Here is a 15662-nt window from a genome sequence, read left to right as displayed (position 1 = left end):
TACTATTTTATTAATATATGACATTTTCTATTGGTGGAATAGGTTCAGTACATGGTAGAGTAGCTACAGTGTTATTTTATGAATTATATATTGCGGGCAATTTGCTTGGTATGTATCACATAGTGTCATTAAATTTATGAGAAGAACTAGTTGCATATATTAGCATTGCATATATTAATAGTTGACATAAGACTACAAATGAAGTTTCTGTCCACTACCAAAATAGTTAATATTGTTTAAGAGTAATCAGTTTTTTTATGAATAGACATCAATGTGAAACAGAATGTTTGACATAATTATGACAGAGGAGCTCTCATATACTGGGTAGTAAGTGCTGCCACCTTATAACGTCGTTAGCCTTTTTGCTGCCTTGACTTTGTCAAACAGGAGAACACAGGTGTAAACAATCATATTAATCATGGCTAATAATCAATGTCATTAGCTACACCTGTTGGTTTTGTTCTGCTAACAATTCAGGTTATGCAGGCTTTTTATAAAGCACATGTGTTACCGATCACTGATCAGGACACCAGCCTCACCCCTGAACCTGAAGCAGCTTAATGGAATTTGACCTTTGTTAATGTGATTATTTACTCCTGTCTTATTTTGCTGTGACCTGTCACAATGTCCACTATGAGAATGTCATGTATGTGGGTCAGATGAGATGCACTGGTCCTTAATGTGATGACTCGAGGTGTGAATGAGTTTGATGCTCCTCTGGCCAATAAATGTTTGAACAGGTTCCACTGCAGTGACTGTGAAAGATGATATGTGGGTATAAAAAATAAATGGAAAGACATAGGAGGGACAGTATTTCACATTATATATGTCAGAATGACCAACTAAATGCTTTTAAAGTTCTGAATACAGGGGGTATCTTCTTAAAAATTGTTCATGTTTTATACTCCCATCAGTTTAATTTCCAGATTTACATGGCTTAGGCTCCTGTAGAGCATGCATTGCAAAGAGCCTTTTCTAGTATAGACAGTGGCTGTCTCTCAGGTTGTTATAAAGTGGCCATGGATGTTCTAAACAATATGGAATGCAGTAAGCTCATATTGATGTAACTTACTTTAAATCTTTAATCCATAATAAATATAGATGCAGCAGCAAAACCATGCAACCATGTTTTAGATTTATTAATGGCTCACAGCAGGCACAGTGCAGAAAGGATGTGGTTGATCACATGTCCACATTCTACTGAGTACACTAAGAAATCAAAGAACGAGACTGTACCTAATAAGGTACAAATGCTTTGTTGCTCCAGTTATATCTATCAGGGCACAAGCAGCACTGTACCTGTAACATTTGTACCTGCTTGTTTGTACTGCTAAAGAAACATTTCTGCACCCCCAGTGACAAAAATTTACCTGTACACACTGAGAAAGGTACAGTGCTTGCACCCTGATGGGGAGAGATGAGGACCTTGGGCTAATAATTATTTTGTTTCACCATAAGGCAAACAACTTTCATATTTAAGCCACAAGTGAAAAAATTACATTACAGAAAATCATGGCATCATTTAATACACAAAGCTACTAACCCAACTTTTTTTTGAATAGGTATTACATTTATTCATTCTGCACGCACGGCTTGTGTTTACAGTTAGACACTGTATTCACACATTGGATTTGTTTTTCTTTTTTGTTCAAATGTTTTTGGGTTGAAAACATCATCTCCTGGGCGTCAACTAGGCTTTTGCTGTGAGAAACACAACATTACATATTTTTGAGATTTGTGTAAGCGATGAACATCAATATTTTGCACATGAACCACTGCAACTGTGGTTTCTGGCTACAATAGTATTATCTCCATCAGCGTACCTGGTGATAGATTCTTTAGATTTGATTGCTTCTTTTACTTAGGATGTTTAACTTTTACTCTGCGCACACACTTGTTCATTGTTTTTTTCAAAGGGCACTGCGTCTCACAAAACCTCAGTTCCCTGAATATTTCTGGTTTGTTGGTATCTTTGAAGATTCATGGCAGCCCATTTAATTCCACAGAGTAATTCCACATTGCTTCCTCTTGCCATCTGTATCTGGTCATCTGCCAGGAGACACTCATAGTTGTTGAATGTTTTCTGCCACCAACATAATAGATTATTGTTGAAATTTACATCCCTTCCCTCTTACAAATTGTATTTTATACTTCTTTAAAGACCAGCTTCCTGAAGTGGTGGGGTTTTGCCTGTGGTGTAACAGCCCTCTTTTTAATTTATTAATAAAGCAGCAGACAAAGGGCTTTTGTTATTGCCCTCAAATGTGCACAGTTGCTGATAATGACCAAGGTTTTTTTTGGGGAAAAAAAAGTAATTGACTATCTCAATTCATATAATAGTCAAATTAATGTTTATTCATTACTGTCCTCCAAAAAGGTTCAAGCAATATTTGAAGAAGTCAATGAAATATGATTTTTTTTCTATTATAAATAATATTTTTACAGCACTATCTTTTATTGTCTTCCTTCTGTGTACACAATTCATCCTTCCATCAGTGGGTTGTGGTTTTTGTAAAAATCTATACATATTTCACAACCCTCTGGCTTGGAGCAAGGAAGCATCATATCATGAATTGCCTCTGGCTGTTTACTGTGTAAGTTGTGAGGTTGGACATGGGATTTAAAATAAGGTATAGTGCATGGTGCTGAAGAATTGAGGATATGCAATTTACTTTGTAGCTCAAAGTTTTGTTAGCTTTGTATTTAAGTGATTCAAAATGTTGAAAGTTTTCTGCTGATATTCTAAAAAAGAAGAAGCCTAAACTGAAATCTCAATTTAATAATGGCCATATGGTGGTATAGTGGCTTGCACTGTTGTTAAAGACCGGGGTTCGCAACAGGGTCTGAACGATTTTTGCATGGAGCTTTCATGTTCTCCCGGTGTGTGTGCATGGGTTTCCTCTGGATTCTCTGGTTTCCTCTCACACTCCTAAAAAACCCACAATTGCCCATAATACTGAATGGCTGTTCATCTCTATATGTTTGCCCTGTGATGGACTGGCCAGGGTGTCCCCTGCCTTTTACCCAGTGACCAGCGACCATCATGTGGAGGATAAAGCAGAATGAGCGAATGAATGAATAGATGGTGAGATTTAAATCAAAGAATAACATTAGTGCCCTTTTACAAAAGAATAATGTCACAATAGGAAACACTGAGCTAAAGTGAGCTTATAGGGATGCACTGGATTGTGTGAAGTATGCTGATTTATTTTGAAAAACAAACTGATAAAACAGTTTATTCTGATGGTAAACACACTGGATTATTTAGGGTGCTCCAACTAAATGTCATACTCCGTTGTCCCACCGTTAATGTTATTAGCAACACCTATGTTTTTACATGTAAATGTAAATCTCTGATGAAGGGTTTTTACATCGTAACTGCGCTTGAGGAAGAGTTATGCTAACTTGGCTTTGGTGTGTCATTGAGCCATGCCAGAAAAAATTTAAACAGCAGACTGGAGAAATTCAGTCTTTGGTCCATAATTCTTTACTTCACAGTTGTGAATTTTGTCCACACCCTGTTTTTTTCTAACATACAGTTTATTATGTATGAAAAGGAGAATCTCTGCGTTTGGTTCAGGCAGAGTTAAATTGTATGTTCATAGATGGCATGTGGTGGTTTTTAAAATTTATTCTGAGGTTTGAATAAATGAAAATATGTTTTTAAACCTTTATTAGACCAGACAGTGAAGTATGAAAGGTCGGAGAGAGGAGAAGATGCACTGCGAAGGACCATGGGAATGAAATAAAACCCAGGCCACTGCAAATAGGCCCTTTGTCACAGGCCGCCAACATTTATTGTTCCTTTTATCTTCTTGAAAATCAGTTTGTTTAATGATGCTTGATTGTTATACAACCAAATGTCTATGCCACCTGCTGTTGACTTTCATTGTAAAGAACCGGTCGCAGAACAAAGAACAGTCCCTGTATGTACAGAAATTAAGTGGTGATTTTGCTGCCTTAAATAACAGCGGAATGTAGTTTTCATGTGCCTTTGGAACTCTTGCCAGTCCTAATGAATTTCAGTGGATAATGTTGAAGAGCAGCCACAGGGTGAGGTGCAGAACAGTGTTAGTCATTCTGAGTGGGCCTCATACTTCTGGCAAGTGAGCAAAGATGACACCTTCCTTCCCTTTGAGTTGGCACGAGGTGTCTCTCAGCTCCTCAGCTGAAACCAACAAAAGCCTCATAGATGCCAATAAATAAGAGACATCAAATGTTGGCTTGTCGTGTGGAAAGAATGTGTAAATATATCTTCAAATATGTCCTTGTGTGTTGTCTTCTCCTAGTCTCTTTCTTTCCCTTTCCCTCGTCTCTTCCTCTGTTGTGGGGGAGTTGGTTTGTTGTCATGAATTGCTGTTTCTCTGTCAGCTGATCAATATGTTGCTGTTTTTTTCCCTTTCAGAGGAGAAGACGCAGCTGGTTCTAAATGTCGACAAACAGCTCGAAGAAGTCAGAGAGTTGGTATGTCTTTGATCACTAATTTTCTCCTCTTCCCATTTCCTAAATAATGAATTTGTGCAAAGGGGGGGAGACGATTTTCACTGGCACCAGACAAACAGCACCTGTATAATCCTGGTGGTGACATGACACACACAGACGTGCACACACACTTCACGTGGCGGTATGGAGGCTTCCTCCTCGCATGATGGCTTTACCGTAATCTTCTTTTAAGTGACACCCCTATGACACATTTCAAGCCATTATCTTGAGGGGGGGAGTTTTCATGTTGGTGTTTAAAAATGAGCAAAATCACCCGACAGAGACAAATTGTTGTTGCAGTTGTCTTGTAATGTCACAGTGATTAGTTTCCTCTAAATCTGCCACAGAGAGTCTTGTCGAGCCACACGTCAAATTTACTTTTACTTAATTCACTGTGACATTTTTGGGCCTGTGTATGATGCTGCGTTGAAGACTCCCTCATATTTTATTTTATTTACAGAAAAGACCTTCTTTGTAGCAACTTTTGTCACATCGGAGTGACATTTGCAGGAGGCATGTTCTTTTTACTGACTCATATTACGGTTGTCTTGAGCCTTTTTTATTGTTTATTGTCACATATTGTATATAGTTTTGAGACTTACACAATGCGTTGTTAACAGAAATGTATCAACGATGGTCGAAATGTGTTCATTACTGAATAACGAACACATTTTTCAAGAGCGCTATGGAAGTGATTATAATGAAACACATTTCACCAGGTTTGTTTTCCAGGTTGGTTTCCATGACATTAGAATCCAAATTCAAACCCTGTCAGTTTTGGAATAGTTTGTAATCAGAATGATTTTAATGGCGATGAAAGTGAAGTTTATATTTGTCAGTAACTGAAATGTTTGTGAACTCAAACTGTGGGTTTTAGTTGGAGCAGATGGACCTGGAGGTGCGGGAGATTCCCATCCAGAGTCGAGCCATGTACAACAGCAGACTGAAGAGCTACAAGCAGGAAATTGAGAAGCTCGAGAAAGACTTTGTAAGTACTTCAACTCTTCCTAGATTCTTAAATTGTCAGTGAAACAATGTACACCATTTACATGCATCCTTTGGTCTCTCAACCAAACTCTCTCCCTCACATGCACGCACACAAACTTTTTCACACACAGACTTGTGCTGAAGCTCAGTGGTGTATCCACAGACGTTAATTCTTAAAGTTTGTATTTAAACTTGCAAGAGATGTCTATCGAGAACAGGTTGTGTGTTTGTGTTTTCGCTGCAGAATCTGGCCAGAAATTCATAAATCACTCTATGTCTTGACTTGATCTCAAGCCAATATCAAAGCTTAATGAACAATACAGTCTTCTGGGTCACTTTCTGTTTGTTCACATTGTTTGGTTCCAATATTGTTCAAGGTTCAAGGTTCCTTCATCAATAACGTGATAGAAATAAGTTCCAGTTGTCTGTTGTAAGCAAAGTAATTGCCTAAATATCTTAAAAACAGTTTGTATTCAGCTCTTTGCCTTGCAAAACAGATATCTTTAATGATATCTTTATTTTTCTCTTCTCTGCTTTTATACTCGCATCATAATAAACCTATTGCGTAAAATCAGTTGACCTTGAGTTCGATAGCAGACGAGTCCTTCCACAAATCGAATGTGAAATGAATCAACAACCTCGGATTGGGTTTTTACAAACAACTACTGAAGTGGATTTTTTTTAAAACTGTTAAATAAATTCACAAAAGGCTGAACTGGGATAGGAACAGCATGTAGAGTTGTTATTAATGACATGTCATTGTGGATCCTTACCACTGGATTTTGGTGAACCTTGAGGGTAAGATGTAGTCTTCTTCTCAAATGTTAACTTTTTCTCTGTCAAGTGGATTTTTAAGATGCATAATCTTAGACTGAAGTGTTATGCGTTTTTTTGTTTGTTCTGAAATGAAATTAATGTTGTGAGAATCCTATGTACACAAAATATTCTCAGCATTTTGTGTCTCATACTAATACATAGTTTCCCCAATTGTCAATTACTGCATTGATAATTGTGTTGATCTAATATCAACCCCCCTTTATTTATGAATTTTCAGTTAGAAATATAGAACCCCTTTCCACAACCCTCTAAGCCCCACTATTCCAAAAGCAGAACAAACAAACAGACTTCCCCAAAACAAGCCGTGTGGATGGAGATATCGTGCCACTGATCTGTGTGCTCACCATTGAGATGTGCTACCTGAGATCACAGTGGAGTCTCTATGCCAAGACAGTTTGCTTTTATTCACCATGAACTTTTAATTGGCTGCTGATTAATCTTGAACTTTTCTTCTCCCCTACCTTACCGGCTAATCGTCTAATAGTGATCACCTGCTGTGACTGATATTGGTGCAGATTTTCATTACTTGCATTTTAATACCTGGTGGTGTGAGGCCATATGTGTTTCTTTAATCCTTTAAAAAAGTCAGTTTTGCTTCACCCACTCCCTCTATTCAATAAACATAATTCTTTCAAAAACTGCTGCATTCTTGACAGGTGGTAAGCGAGTTGTACTGTATGTGAGCTGGCCTACAATGTGGAACTGCAGTAGCGTAAAAAAGAAAAAGAATACTGGCTGTGACTCCCCAGTTTGACAGTCATTTTCACTTTTACACCTCCATGTGTGGTTTGGTCGGATCAGTGTACATTAAAACTAAGATTATCCACTTCGCACACTGACATCCAGGATATCTGGTCTCCTGTAAATCTTAGCCGAGTGTTCAGAAGGTAAGAACCTCAGCCCCCTCAGGTGTGCCTCAGATGTGCCAAATGCTATAGCCGAGCTCAACCTCTCACTTCCTGCAGGCCTAGGGAGGACATGACAGTAGTAGTGGAAAAAAGGCAATCTCCTTTCTTTTTAATGTAAAAAGCTCTGGCTTTGTTGTGCTTTCTGTGGATATCAAGGCCTTTCCTCTCCCTCACCACCCATCACTCCCAACCCCACCCCCTACCGGCCTCCCACGGGTGTCTCCCCCCTTAACCTGCTCTCTCATCCTCCCATTCACCCGTGGTTTGAAGTCTTTCTACCACCATGTGCCAGCTTGAGACCTCATTTCTGCTCGATTCCAGACAGGGCCTGAGTCGACCTCTGTAACCCAGCCATTTCATCCAGGAAGACTACTTATCACACAGACATCCCAGATATGTACATACTGTATGAGACTCAGCTTTGTTGGTTCAGGTGACAGCTTTATTGCAGTAATTGAGGGGACAGTGTGAGTCATAATGATGCAGGGTCACAACAAGTGGACATTGTAGCAGTAAAAGGAATGCTAAAAACGTATTTGTGCAAAACAAATTTGAAAATCCTTCTTGATGGACTCTGCTTGCTAAGTTATGGGGAAGCAGAAAAGCATGGCTTTTAGCATCGGCTTTGATCAGGCAAAGAAGAGGCCTAAAGTAAGCTTAATTTAATGAAACCTATCAAGTAACCAGAGATAATGTCTTCAAAGAGCCATGCTTGGTCTGTCCCAGTGGGGAAGATGGGGATCCGCACATGTCTACTGTGTCCCACAAAATACAATCCAGTTTTGACAGTTTACCATACTTACTTTACATGAGTGATGTCATTGGTGTGATGAGATGTCAACCTTCTGTTTGTGTTAGTCCTGGAATCTCACAGTTGTTTCTCTTATTATCATACACATTTTTTTATACCAACACCCCTCCTCTCTCAGCCTTTACATTTTTTCTCAGTCTTAATTGCTTGATTGATTTTAATATACGTTTAATAATTTCAGTACATTAATGTTTTCAGCCAACAGTAAACTTCAGCCGAAACATGAAAAGCTGAAATGGAAAATCATTTTAACATTTTTGTGATGAGTTTTTCATTATTAACAAGCAATAATCAGCAGACTAATCAATAGGGAAAATAATTGCAGGGAATTGCAGCCCCACAGTCATTATCTTATTAATAATTACAGCGCTAAACCAAGTTTGTGGTAATACGTATACCTAAAAGTCATATATTAGTAAGTAAGTTTTGAGTTATCTTGAGCTGTGAATACTGATATTTAGATTGTATTTATTTTTGTTTGCCTTTTAATTGCACTTTCCAAATGATCCTGCTTATGTTGCTTTTCCATGTGTATCAACCCCTACTTCTCCTGTGGGCAATGTTTGTTGTGGTTGTGTGTCTCTTTCTACAGCAGATGGCGGTATTGCTCTAAGCATTTTCTTCTACTTCACATGCGAGCCAAGGACAACTTTGGGCACATTTACAAATTCCTTTGCCTCGCTTATGATATAAGTGGACTTCCATTTATACCATGGCTGACCTCACACCCTTTATGCTGTGTAATTGATACAAAAAATGACTCGTCCTTGTGGTAAAAATACATGCGATACAAAGCACCTTGAAGAAGGCTGCATTCCGAATGTGTTCCATGTAATATGTTCTCTTTAGTTTGCCTCTGCCCAGCTCCCTGTGCTCTGAAAGTTAATTAAGAAAGTAATATAAAATATGAATGCAACAGTTACCTTGTGTTCCAGGAGGTGAGCTCACTTTTTATTGTCATTTCAGCGGCTAAAGCACTTCTCGCCCAAATGTTAGGGGGTTTTTGTTTTCAAGGATGCTTGACTCTGATAAAGGTTAATTGCTTGTAATAAAATATCAAGCTCTACACAAGTAATATTGTTCAATACTTTATATTATTTTGTCCTCAAGTGGGGCTCCACGCCAGTATTGGTCAAGGCAGTTTTGATATTCATTTGCTGTGTAATTACTTTTTGAACACTGGAGATGGAATAATTTGCTGTATTCTGATTTATCAAGGACCACGAAGATGTCATTCATTACCAGACATCAGTGTTCTTTTGAAATATATGCGGTGTAATTACTCATTTTTATGAGATTGGTAAAAATGTTGTCAAAGTACATAATGTGAAATGATTCACAGTATGCAATACTATCAAACTTAACTTCTCAATAGGCCTATTCAGTAAGGGTTTAAATTATTATTGCATGTCTGTCTTCTGTATCTTACTTACTTCCTATCAACATTTACTCCTGTATTGATTTTACAATAGTTGTTCCTACTTGTGTTTTATGATATTCAGTCACAAGGCCAAATGTCACATGAATACAACATATCTTTTTATAATTTCTGTTGGTGCACTATTTACAGTCACGGTCAAGTAGGATTGCCTTTTTTCTTGAGTGAAAACCTCCTATCTCTGCTCAGAGAGATAATTAATTCATTTCCAAAGCCAGCCTTGAAATATCTAACAATTTATTTTCCAGGTACACCCCAGTGAAAGGATGAAAAACCTGATAATTCTGATTTAATTTTGTTAAAGGTTTTTTTTTTTCCCCACAAATATCAGTTTCACAAGTGGTTATTAAGTGACCTAGAGATAACTTGAAATTTAGTGTTTAGTTGAAGCTGATCCTGAGTGCTTTATTTATTGAATTAGGACTTTTTTAAGCAAAACTTGTCAATGAAGACGGCGTGTTTGACAAATATGTGGAAAATACAATAAGATAGTTAGTTGGTGAAATAGATTGTCTGTTAGATGGGAACATTCCACTCTGTATCATTCTTGAACTAATTAACTACAGCTGGCAGAAAATAAGGTTTTTATTCGGTCCCCCATTGTCAGAATAAACATGTTGTCGAAGAAGAATGAGAAATGAATGACTCTTGGCACTCACAGCTCAGGCTGCTTGTTTGAGTTGTAAGAATATTTAAGAAGTTTTCCTTGAGCCGTTCCTTTTTCTGTTTCCAAACCCTGGAGCTATTTGTTGCATCCGCATCTGAGGGTCATGTGTAATGTGCTCAACATTGGCAATGAATTAACATTTTCTGAGGTATTTGAAAAGCAGTATAAAGTGTAGGGTATTGTTTCCATGCGGATGCTCTCTGCTCTGTAGGTTATGGAGTTCAGTGTTTGAACTGTTATTTTACTCTACATAATATCGTTTGTGTTTTTGGAGAGCATCCTCTGACTGTAAGAAAGCCAAATCGATGAAGATGAGGCTGTTCTTCAGTTAGTTACTGCAGGAATTTTTTAAACATTGGTCTCGGACGAGTAAAGGTTGTGGAGACTGTTCAACTTGGCTGACAATGGTCTTAAAATCATTATTATGTTTGGCACAATTAGCAGCCTAAAAAGAAACACAAGAGTTTGCAAAGTCATACATGAGACAGTTATGTTACTGTCTTAAAAAGCTGGGACATCAAATGCTGATAATTCTGTTGAGATTTAGGCTTTGATGTACTTCCCATCATGAATGTGCCTCATTGTAATCCATTTTGAGGAATTTGTTGCACCGTGACTCCTTTAAAAAAAAACATGACACACCAACATTAGATGGATGATGACAGTTGAAATCACCTTAGATTGCCTTGGCATGTTCTTATTAATCACAGAGGAGTAAAGACAGGCGATTTTCATGGTTTGTTGCTTCAGTAATGACACCAAAGTCTGATTACTCATGAAAAGTCATAAACAGACTTGTCTTTTTGTCAGTACACATGGATTTCCCCTAATTTTTCTTCTTTAACCGCATGCAGATTTAAGATGTAAACAAACCTCTTTTTCTCTACTTATGAATCATGCCTTTCAGTTGAAAGTTGTACAGTGTACAGTATGTATTTTAAGTGCTGAAACACAGGTTTCATGTTGAGAAGTGCCACATTATTACAGTGTTTGTTTGACAAGGGAAAAAATTGACGAAACAAAAATACTCTTATTTGGCAACAGTTTCTTAGTTCTTTTGTTACATTATCTTTAAAACCTTTGAATTATTGGAGAGATTGACTCACAAACCAGCTTCATTGAAATATACTGATTGTTATCAATAATCAATAATCAGGAGTAATTACAGTGAAGTCAAGCACAAAATGTTGAACTTTACTTCAACCTTCTTTTCCTGTTTGTAGTGCACTTTCACATGAACAATTTCAAGTAATTCATTTATAGAAATTACACTTTTACAACTTTAGGAATTTGTAAAGTCATTAGCACTAAATTTATGAAATCACAAATGCTGTAATGTATTTAATCAATAAATAATAAACTTCTCATCCTCGCATTGTGTATACGCATTACGTATTAGAGTTTACTGTGGAGTGGCTGATATTTTGATGGTGTCATGTAATAATGCTCCATCATAAAAATCTATATTGAACCAAAGTGCCACTTGAAGTCGTTGCGGTGTCTCTCAGAAAAATCACATTTTCAACACATTGTTCAGCTCTAACAAAACCATGCTGCAAAAATGTGGTGTTCCATTTACTTTTTACTGAACTGATATTAGAAGTGTAAATTTATGTCAAAGAAATATGTTTACCAGCATTTTAAGTGCTGGATTCCTGACAGAGGTGTAAAGCATCCCTTCGTGTCATTAACATGGTGAGTTCCGATAAGAAATTTGTAAGCAGATCAGCGATTTCTCCCTCTCTGTCGCTTTATGTTGACACTTGTCTACATGGATGGTATATCTGCATTATGCCTGGAGCACAGGTTTTTCCTCTCTTTTTTTTGTTGGTAGTGTGCAAATTTGGCCGTTATCCTTCCATGCAATCGTTTCCTCTCTCGCTTATCTCTCCTGGTCCCTCCAAAGTCACGGGCTTCCACACACTTTGACAGCGATCGGTATAACTTTCAGACGCTTGTCTGGCTGAGTCTGCCATGAAGCAAAGGCCCTCCCAGGTCCCCTCACTGTCCTCGGGGCTTGTGTGATTGAGTGACTTGAGTGTGTGGGGGCCAAAGATAATAAGGGGGAAAATATAAAGACATGGGGCGATGATATGATAACACCCCCTCCTTCCTCCCCCCTCCTCCCTCTCTTTGCTCCCCTTTCCGCGTCCCCATCACTTTTTCTTCTGTTCCTCTTTCTGTCCTACCCCCGGTTTCCTTGCACCGGGCCTGTCCCACGCAAAAGTGTAAACCAGAAGTGACATGTGACACCCACTCCCCAGTGATGTGCTGACAAGCGGGTACTAGAATAGGTGACAGTGTTTTCTTTTCTTTTTTTTTTGCAGACTGGCTTAAGTATGGTGAGAGGATTCATGAAGTATTTATGAAATATATTATGAATCATTGGCTCTGTGTTTTTTTTTTTTTTCCTCCAATGTATCGCAGGCAGTGGCATTTGCTTTTTAATAAGAAAGCCTCAGAGAACTCTCAACACTGCATCTTTCCTTGTTTTTTAATAGTTAAAGCTCCATATTTACACATGTTTAACCCTTGCTCACACTGCCTTCACACAAACAGGCACACACACTCAGACACACAATTAAACAGAGTTTCTTTCTCTCATCCTAAGTGTTTCTAATGAGCGAGTGTGCCAGAAAGAAAGAGAAAGTGTTTTTGCTCTCAGCGACCAACGATTTTGCCGTTTCTTGGGTGTTTTTGAAGCCTGCAGTGGATTCTAGCTGTGGCCTTGATCAGAATTACATTGTGGAAGATGAATTAAGCATTATTTTTTTCAATTATCCCAGAGGTTGGCCACCATTAGATCATGAGCCTACTCCTGCAGTGAGACTAAACTCTTTAGTTTTGTTCCCCTCATCACCATAGAGCACTTGTTTGTTCTGCATTGTCAAGCTTTTTGTTTTATTATCTTTTGTATGTTTTGTATTCAGAAATTATCTGTTTCACATTACATCCTCTGCAGTGTGTTTGTATCAAATGGCCAAGAAATCCTGATAGAAAACAAATCAGTTGTTTTTAGAAATAAAATAAAATAATTAATTTTCGAATTAGATTAATTTTTCCATGTAGCTGCTAATTTATGCAAATTTTGCTTTTGAAACTGAACAGCAAATTATTGTTATTTGGCAATTACTGCAGTGTTTGTTTTTGGGTTAAATAATACTCCTACTCCATTAAATCTTCTTAAAAAGTCACAGGCAGAGCTGCTCTGTTGCCCTTAGTTATTTCTGATAATTTTTTGAACTTGAGTTGTAAATTCCAGTACAAAACCCGTAGACTCCCAGGAAACGGGTAAGTGTATTGGGAAGTTCAGGAGGGCACATGTTGGGAGAGCTTTGGAAAAGGGCCTGACTGGCCTCATCAGCATTTGAATGTGTTCTGGCTAGTGAAATAACAAAGTATACATAAATATATAGAGATAATGATCTGGCTAAGTCCCTGTGTGTGCTGCTGTATTCTTATGCTAATAAGCCTACTATTCAGCACCAACAATGGTCACATTACCAGAAAAGGCAAAACACTGAAGAAGATAGTCTTCTCTGTGCATGTCCATTGATGGGTGCATACACACACACGCTCAGCAGGCCCGACTCCTCTCCCTTTGTGTCTAGTTTTTTCTTTTTTTATTACATTTTTCAATTTTAGATAACACTCCAAGAATAGACATCAAACAAGAACAAATCATAAATCGAGGTCAGGAGAGAGCCTCTTTCCAAAGCAGAGAAAGGGTTAAAAGTGAAGGTATTTCTTTCTTTAAAAAGGATGGGAGGACTGATAGGAGAGGAGCTCCTCTCTGCAGAGGGTTCAGTGAACCATATGTAGGTAGCCACAGGCTAATGGGCCGGTTGGTCCCTGGCTTGCCAGGTATCCTGCAATGCACCCTCCCCACCACCACCACCACCCCTTCACACACACTCTCTCCTCGTCATCCTCCAACACCCTTCCCTCCCACCTTCACTCTGTGAAAATCCCTCCTCTACTTTCCTCTAATCTCACCTTTTTCTGTGGTGCTGACCCGGGGAGGTCCACTTTATTCCCCACTGCACGCCAGAAGCCAGCGTTGTGATCGGAGCCTGAGCCCCTGTGCCGGTTCCCTCTCTCCTCTCCTCTACTCTCTCCTTGCCCCGGCTGCCCGCCTCCCCGACGGCTCTGCTCTATTGATTTACTCCTCCAACCAATGCTGTCTGTCTCTGTTTTGCACCACCAGCACCTCGGTCCCTCATCTCTATAACCCTCCCTCCTTCCCCATTTTCTCTCTTTTCCTCTGTCGATGTCTTCTTTCTTTTCATTTGTTCTTTCTGTCTTCTTCCCTGTCCCTTACTACACAACCATGGGCCAGGGGAAGGGAGAAAACCTGATGGAAAATGAGCAAAGGAAGGGGGTGTGATAGGGGATACAAGACCTTTGATTTTTCATTAGAAGCGCCTCCATATTTTAATATTGGGTTTAATCGGGCCCTCGTGCCTTAAAGAAATAACCACTGAGAGATGATCCCTTGGCCTTCAAAAAGTATATGGTGCTTCGTCAATCAAAGCCCTCCTTGAATTTGCTTTTGTTTGGTGTTCGCTTGCACGATCCCCCAACACACATGCACCCCGCCGTCTCTTGGCCTCTCACTATGTGGGTACAGTCGTTAAGCTTATTGACTGATCTTGGCTGTACTTAGCAATAGAAATGACTTTGACAGGGAAATACACTCGCAATATCACAGAGCCACGAGCATGAAAGGGCCCTATTGGAAAAGTGCACTCCTCCACTGGCAGACCCGCTTAGTATTTTCCCACAGAGATAAAATCTTGTTTACATTTGATCAAATGTGAAATCTAATGATAGAATGGATTCAGTGATACAAAGAAAAAAAAACTCTCCTTAAGTCACCTCTCACCTGTTCGAATTTATTTATCACCCCATGCTTGTTGATCATTCACCTTTTTTGTATTTTCCGACGGCTCGAGTGAGACTGCTTTTGTTTTTTTTCATGGAGCAGGAACACAATGCTGTTTGCGTATAGAAGCCACCAAAGCACCAACCTGTGAGCTAATGAGAGGCCACATGCTGTTATCTAAGGCTCCAGCTTCCCCACCACTGCTGCACTTTTATTAAGGGAGAGAACACACACCAGGCTACCGTTCACATATGTCGCCCGTGTTCGTACGCTCTCCAAAGGAGGCGTCCCCGGGATGCAAAGGCTCATAGAAGCCTCAGACGTACATACAGTAACCCTTGTGCACACATTTACTCAAAACGCACACACACACATAGAATAGACAGAAGTGGAGGATTCGATTGCACCAAAGACCACAGTTAAACAAAGGCACAAATGACACCCTCCTGTGGCAATCCCAATTGTAGCTGCTTCCCTTTGTCTGATAAAATATCAAATGCATTGAAAAAGAGCACTTACTAAATTGAACAACCTCTCCTCATTTATTTGTGTTAAAGAGAAGACGTTATACAACAATGTTTGTGTGTTTGTCTTTGTGTCAGCTGTGAGTGTGTGTGTGTCTGTGTCAAACCCCTGCTAAGCACAGA

At 39.0% G+C, this 15662-nt stretch overlaps 1 protein-coding gene across 1 annotated transcript in view; it reads left to right on the top strand.

Moving 5' to 3' along the window:
- vti1a (vesicle transport through interaction with t-SNAREs 1A) overlaps positions 1–15662 on the top strand; it is a 107700-nt gene that overhangs the window by 191 nt on the left and 91847 nt on the right. Inside the window, exons 2-3 of the mRNA XM_083903496.1 lie at positions 4406–4464; positions 5360–5470. Coding sequence (XP_083759622.1) covers positions 4406–4464; positions 5360–5470 — 170 coding nt within the window. The remainder of the gene's footprint in view (positions 1–4405; positions 4465–5359; positions 5471–15662) is intronic.

The sequence above is a fragment of the Microchirus variegatus genome, assembly GCF_963457635.1.
Source record: "Microchirus variegatus genome assembly, chromosome: 17".
In the NCBI taxonomy this organism is placed as follows: Eukaryota; Metazoa; Chordata; class Actinopteri; order Pleuronectiformes; family Soleidae; genus Microchirus; species Microchirus variegatus.
This window is presented reverse-complemented; position numbering and strand designations above follow the sequence as displayed.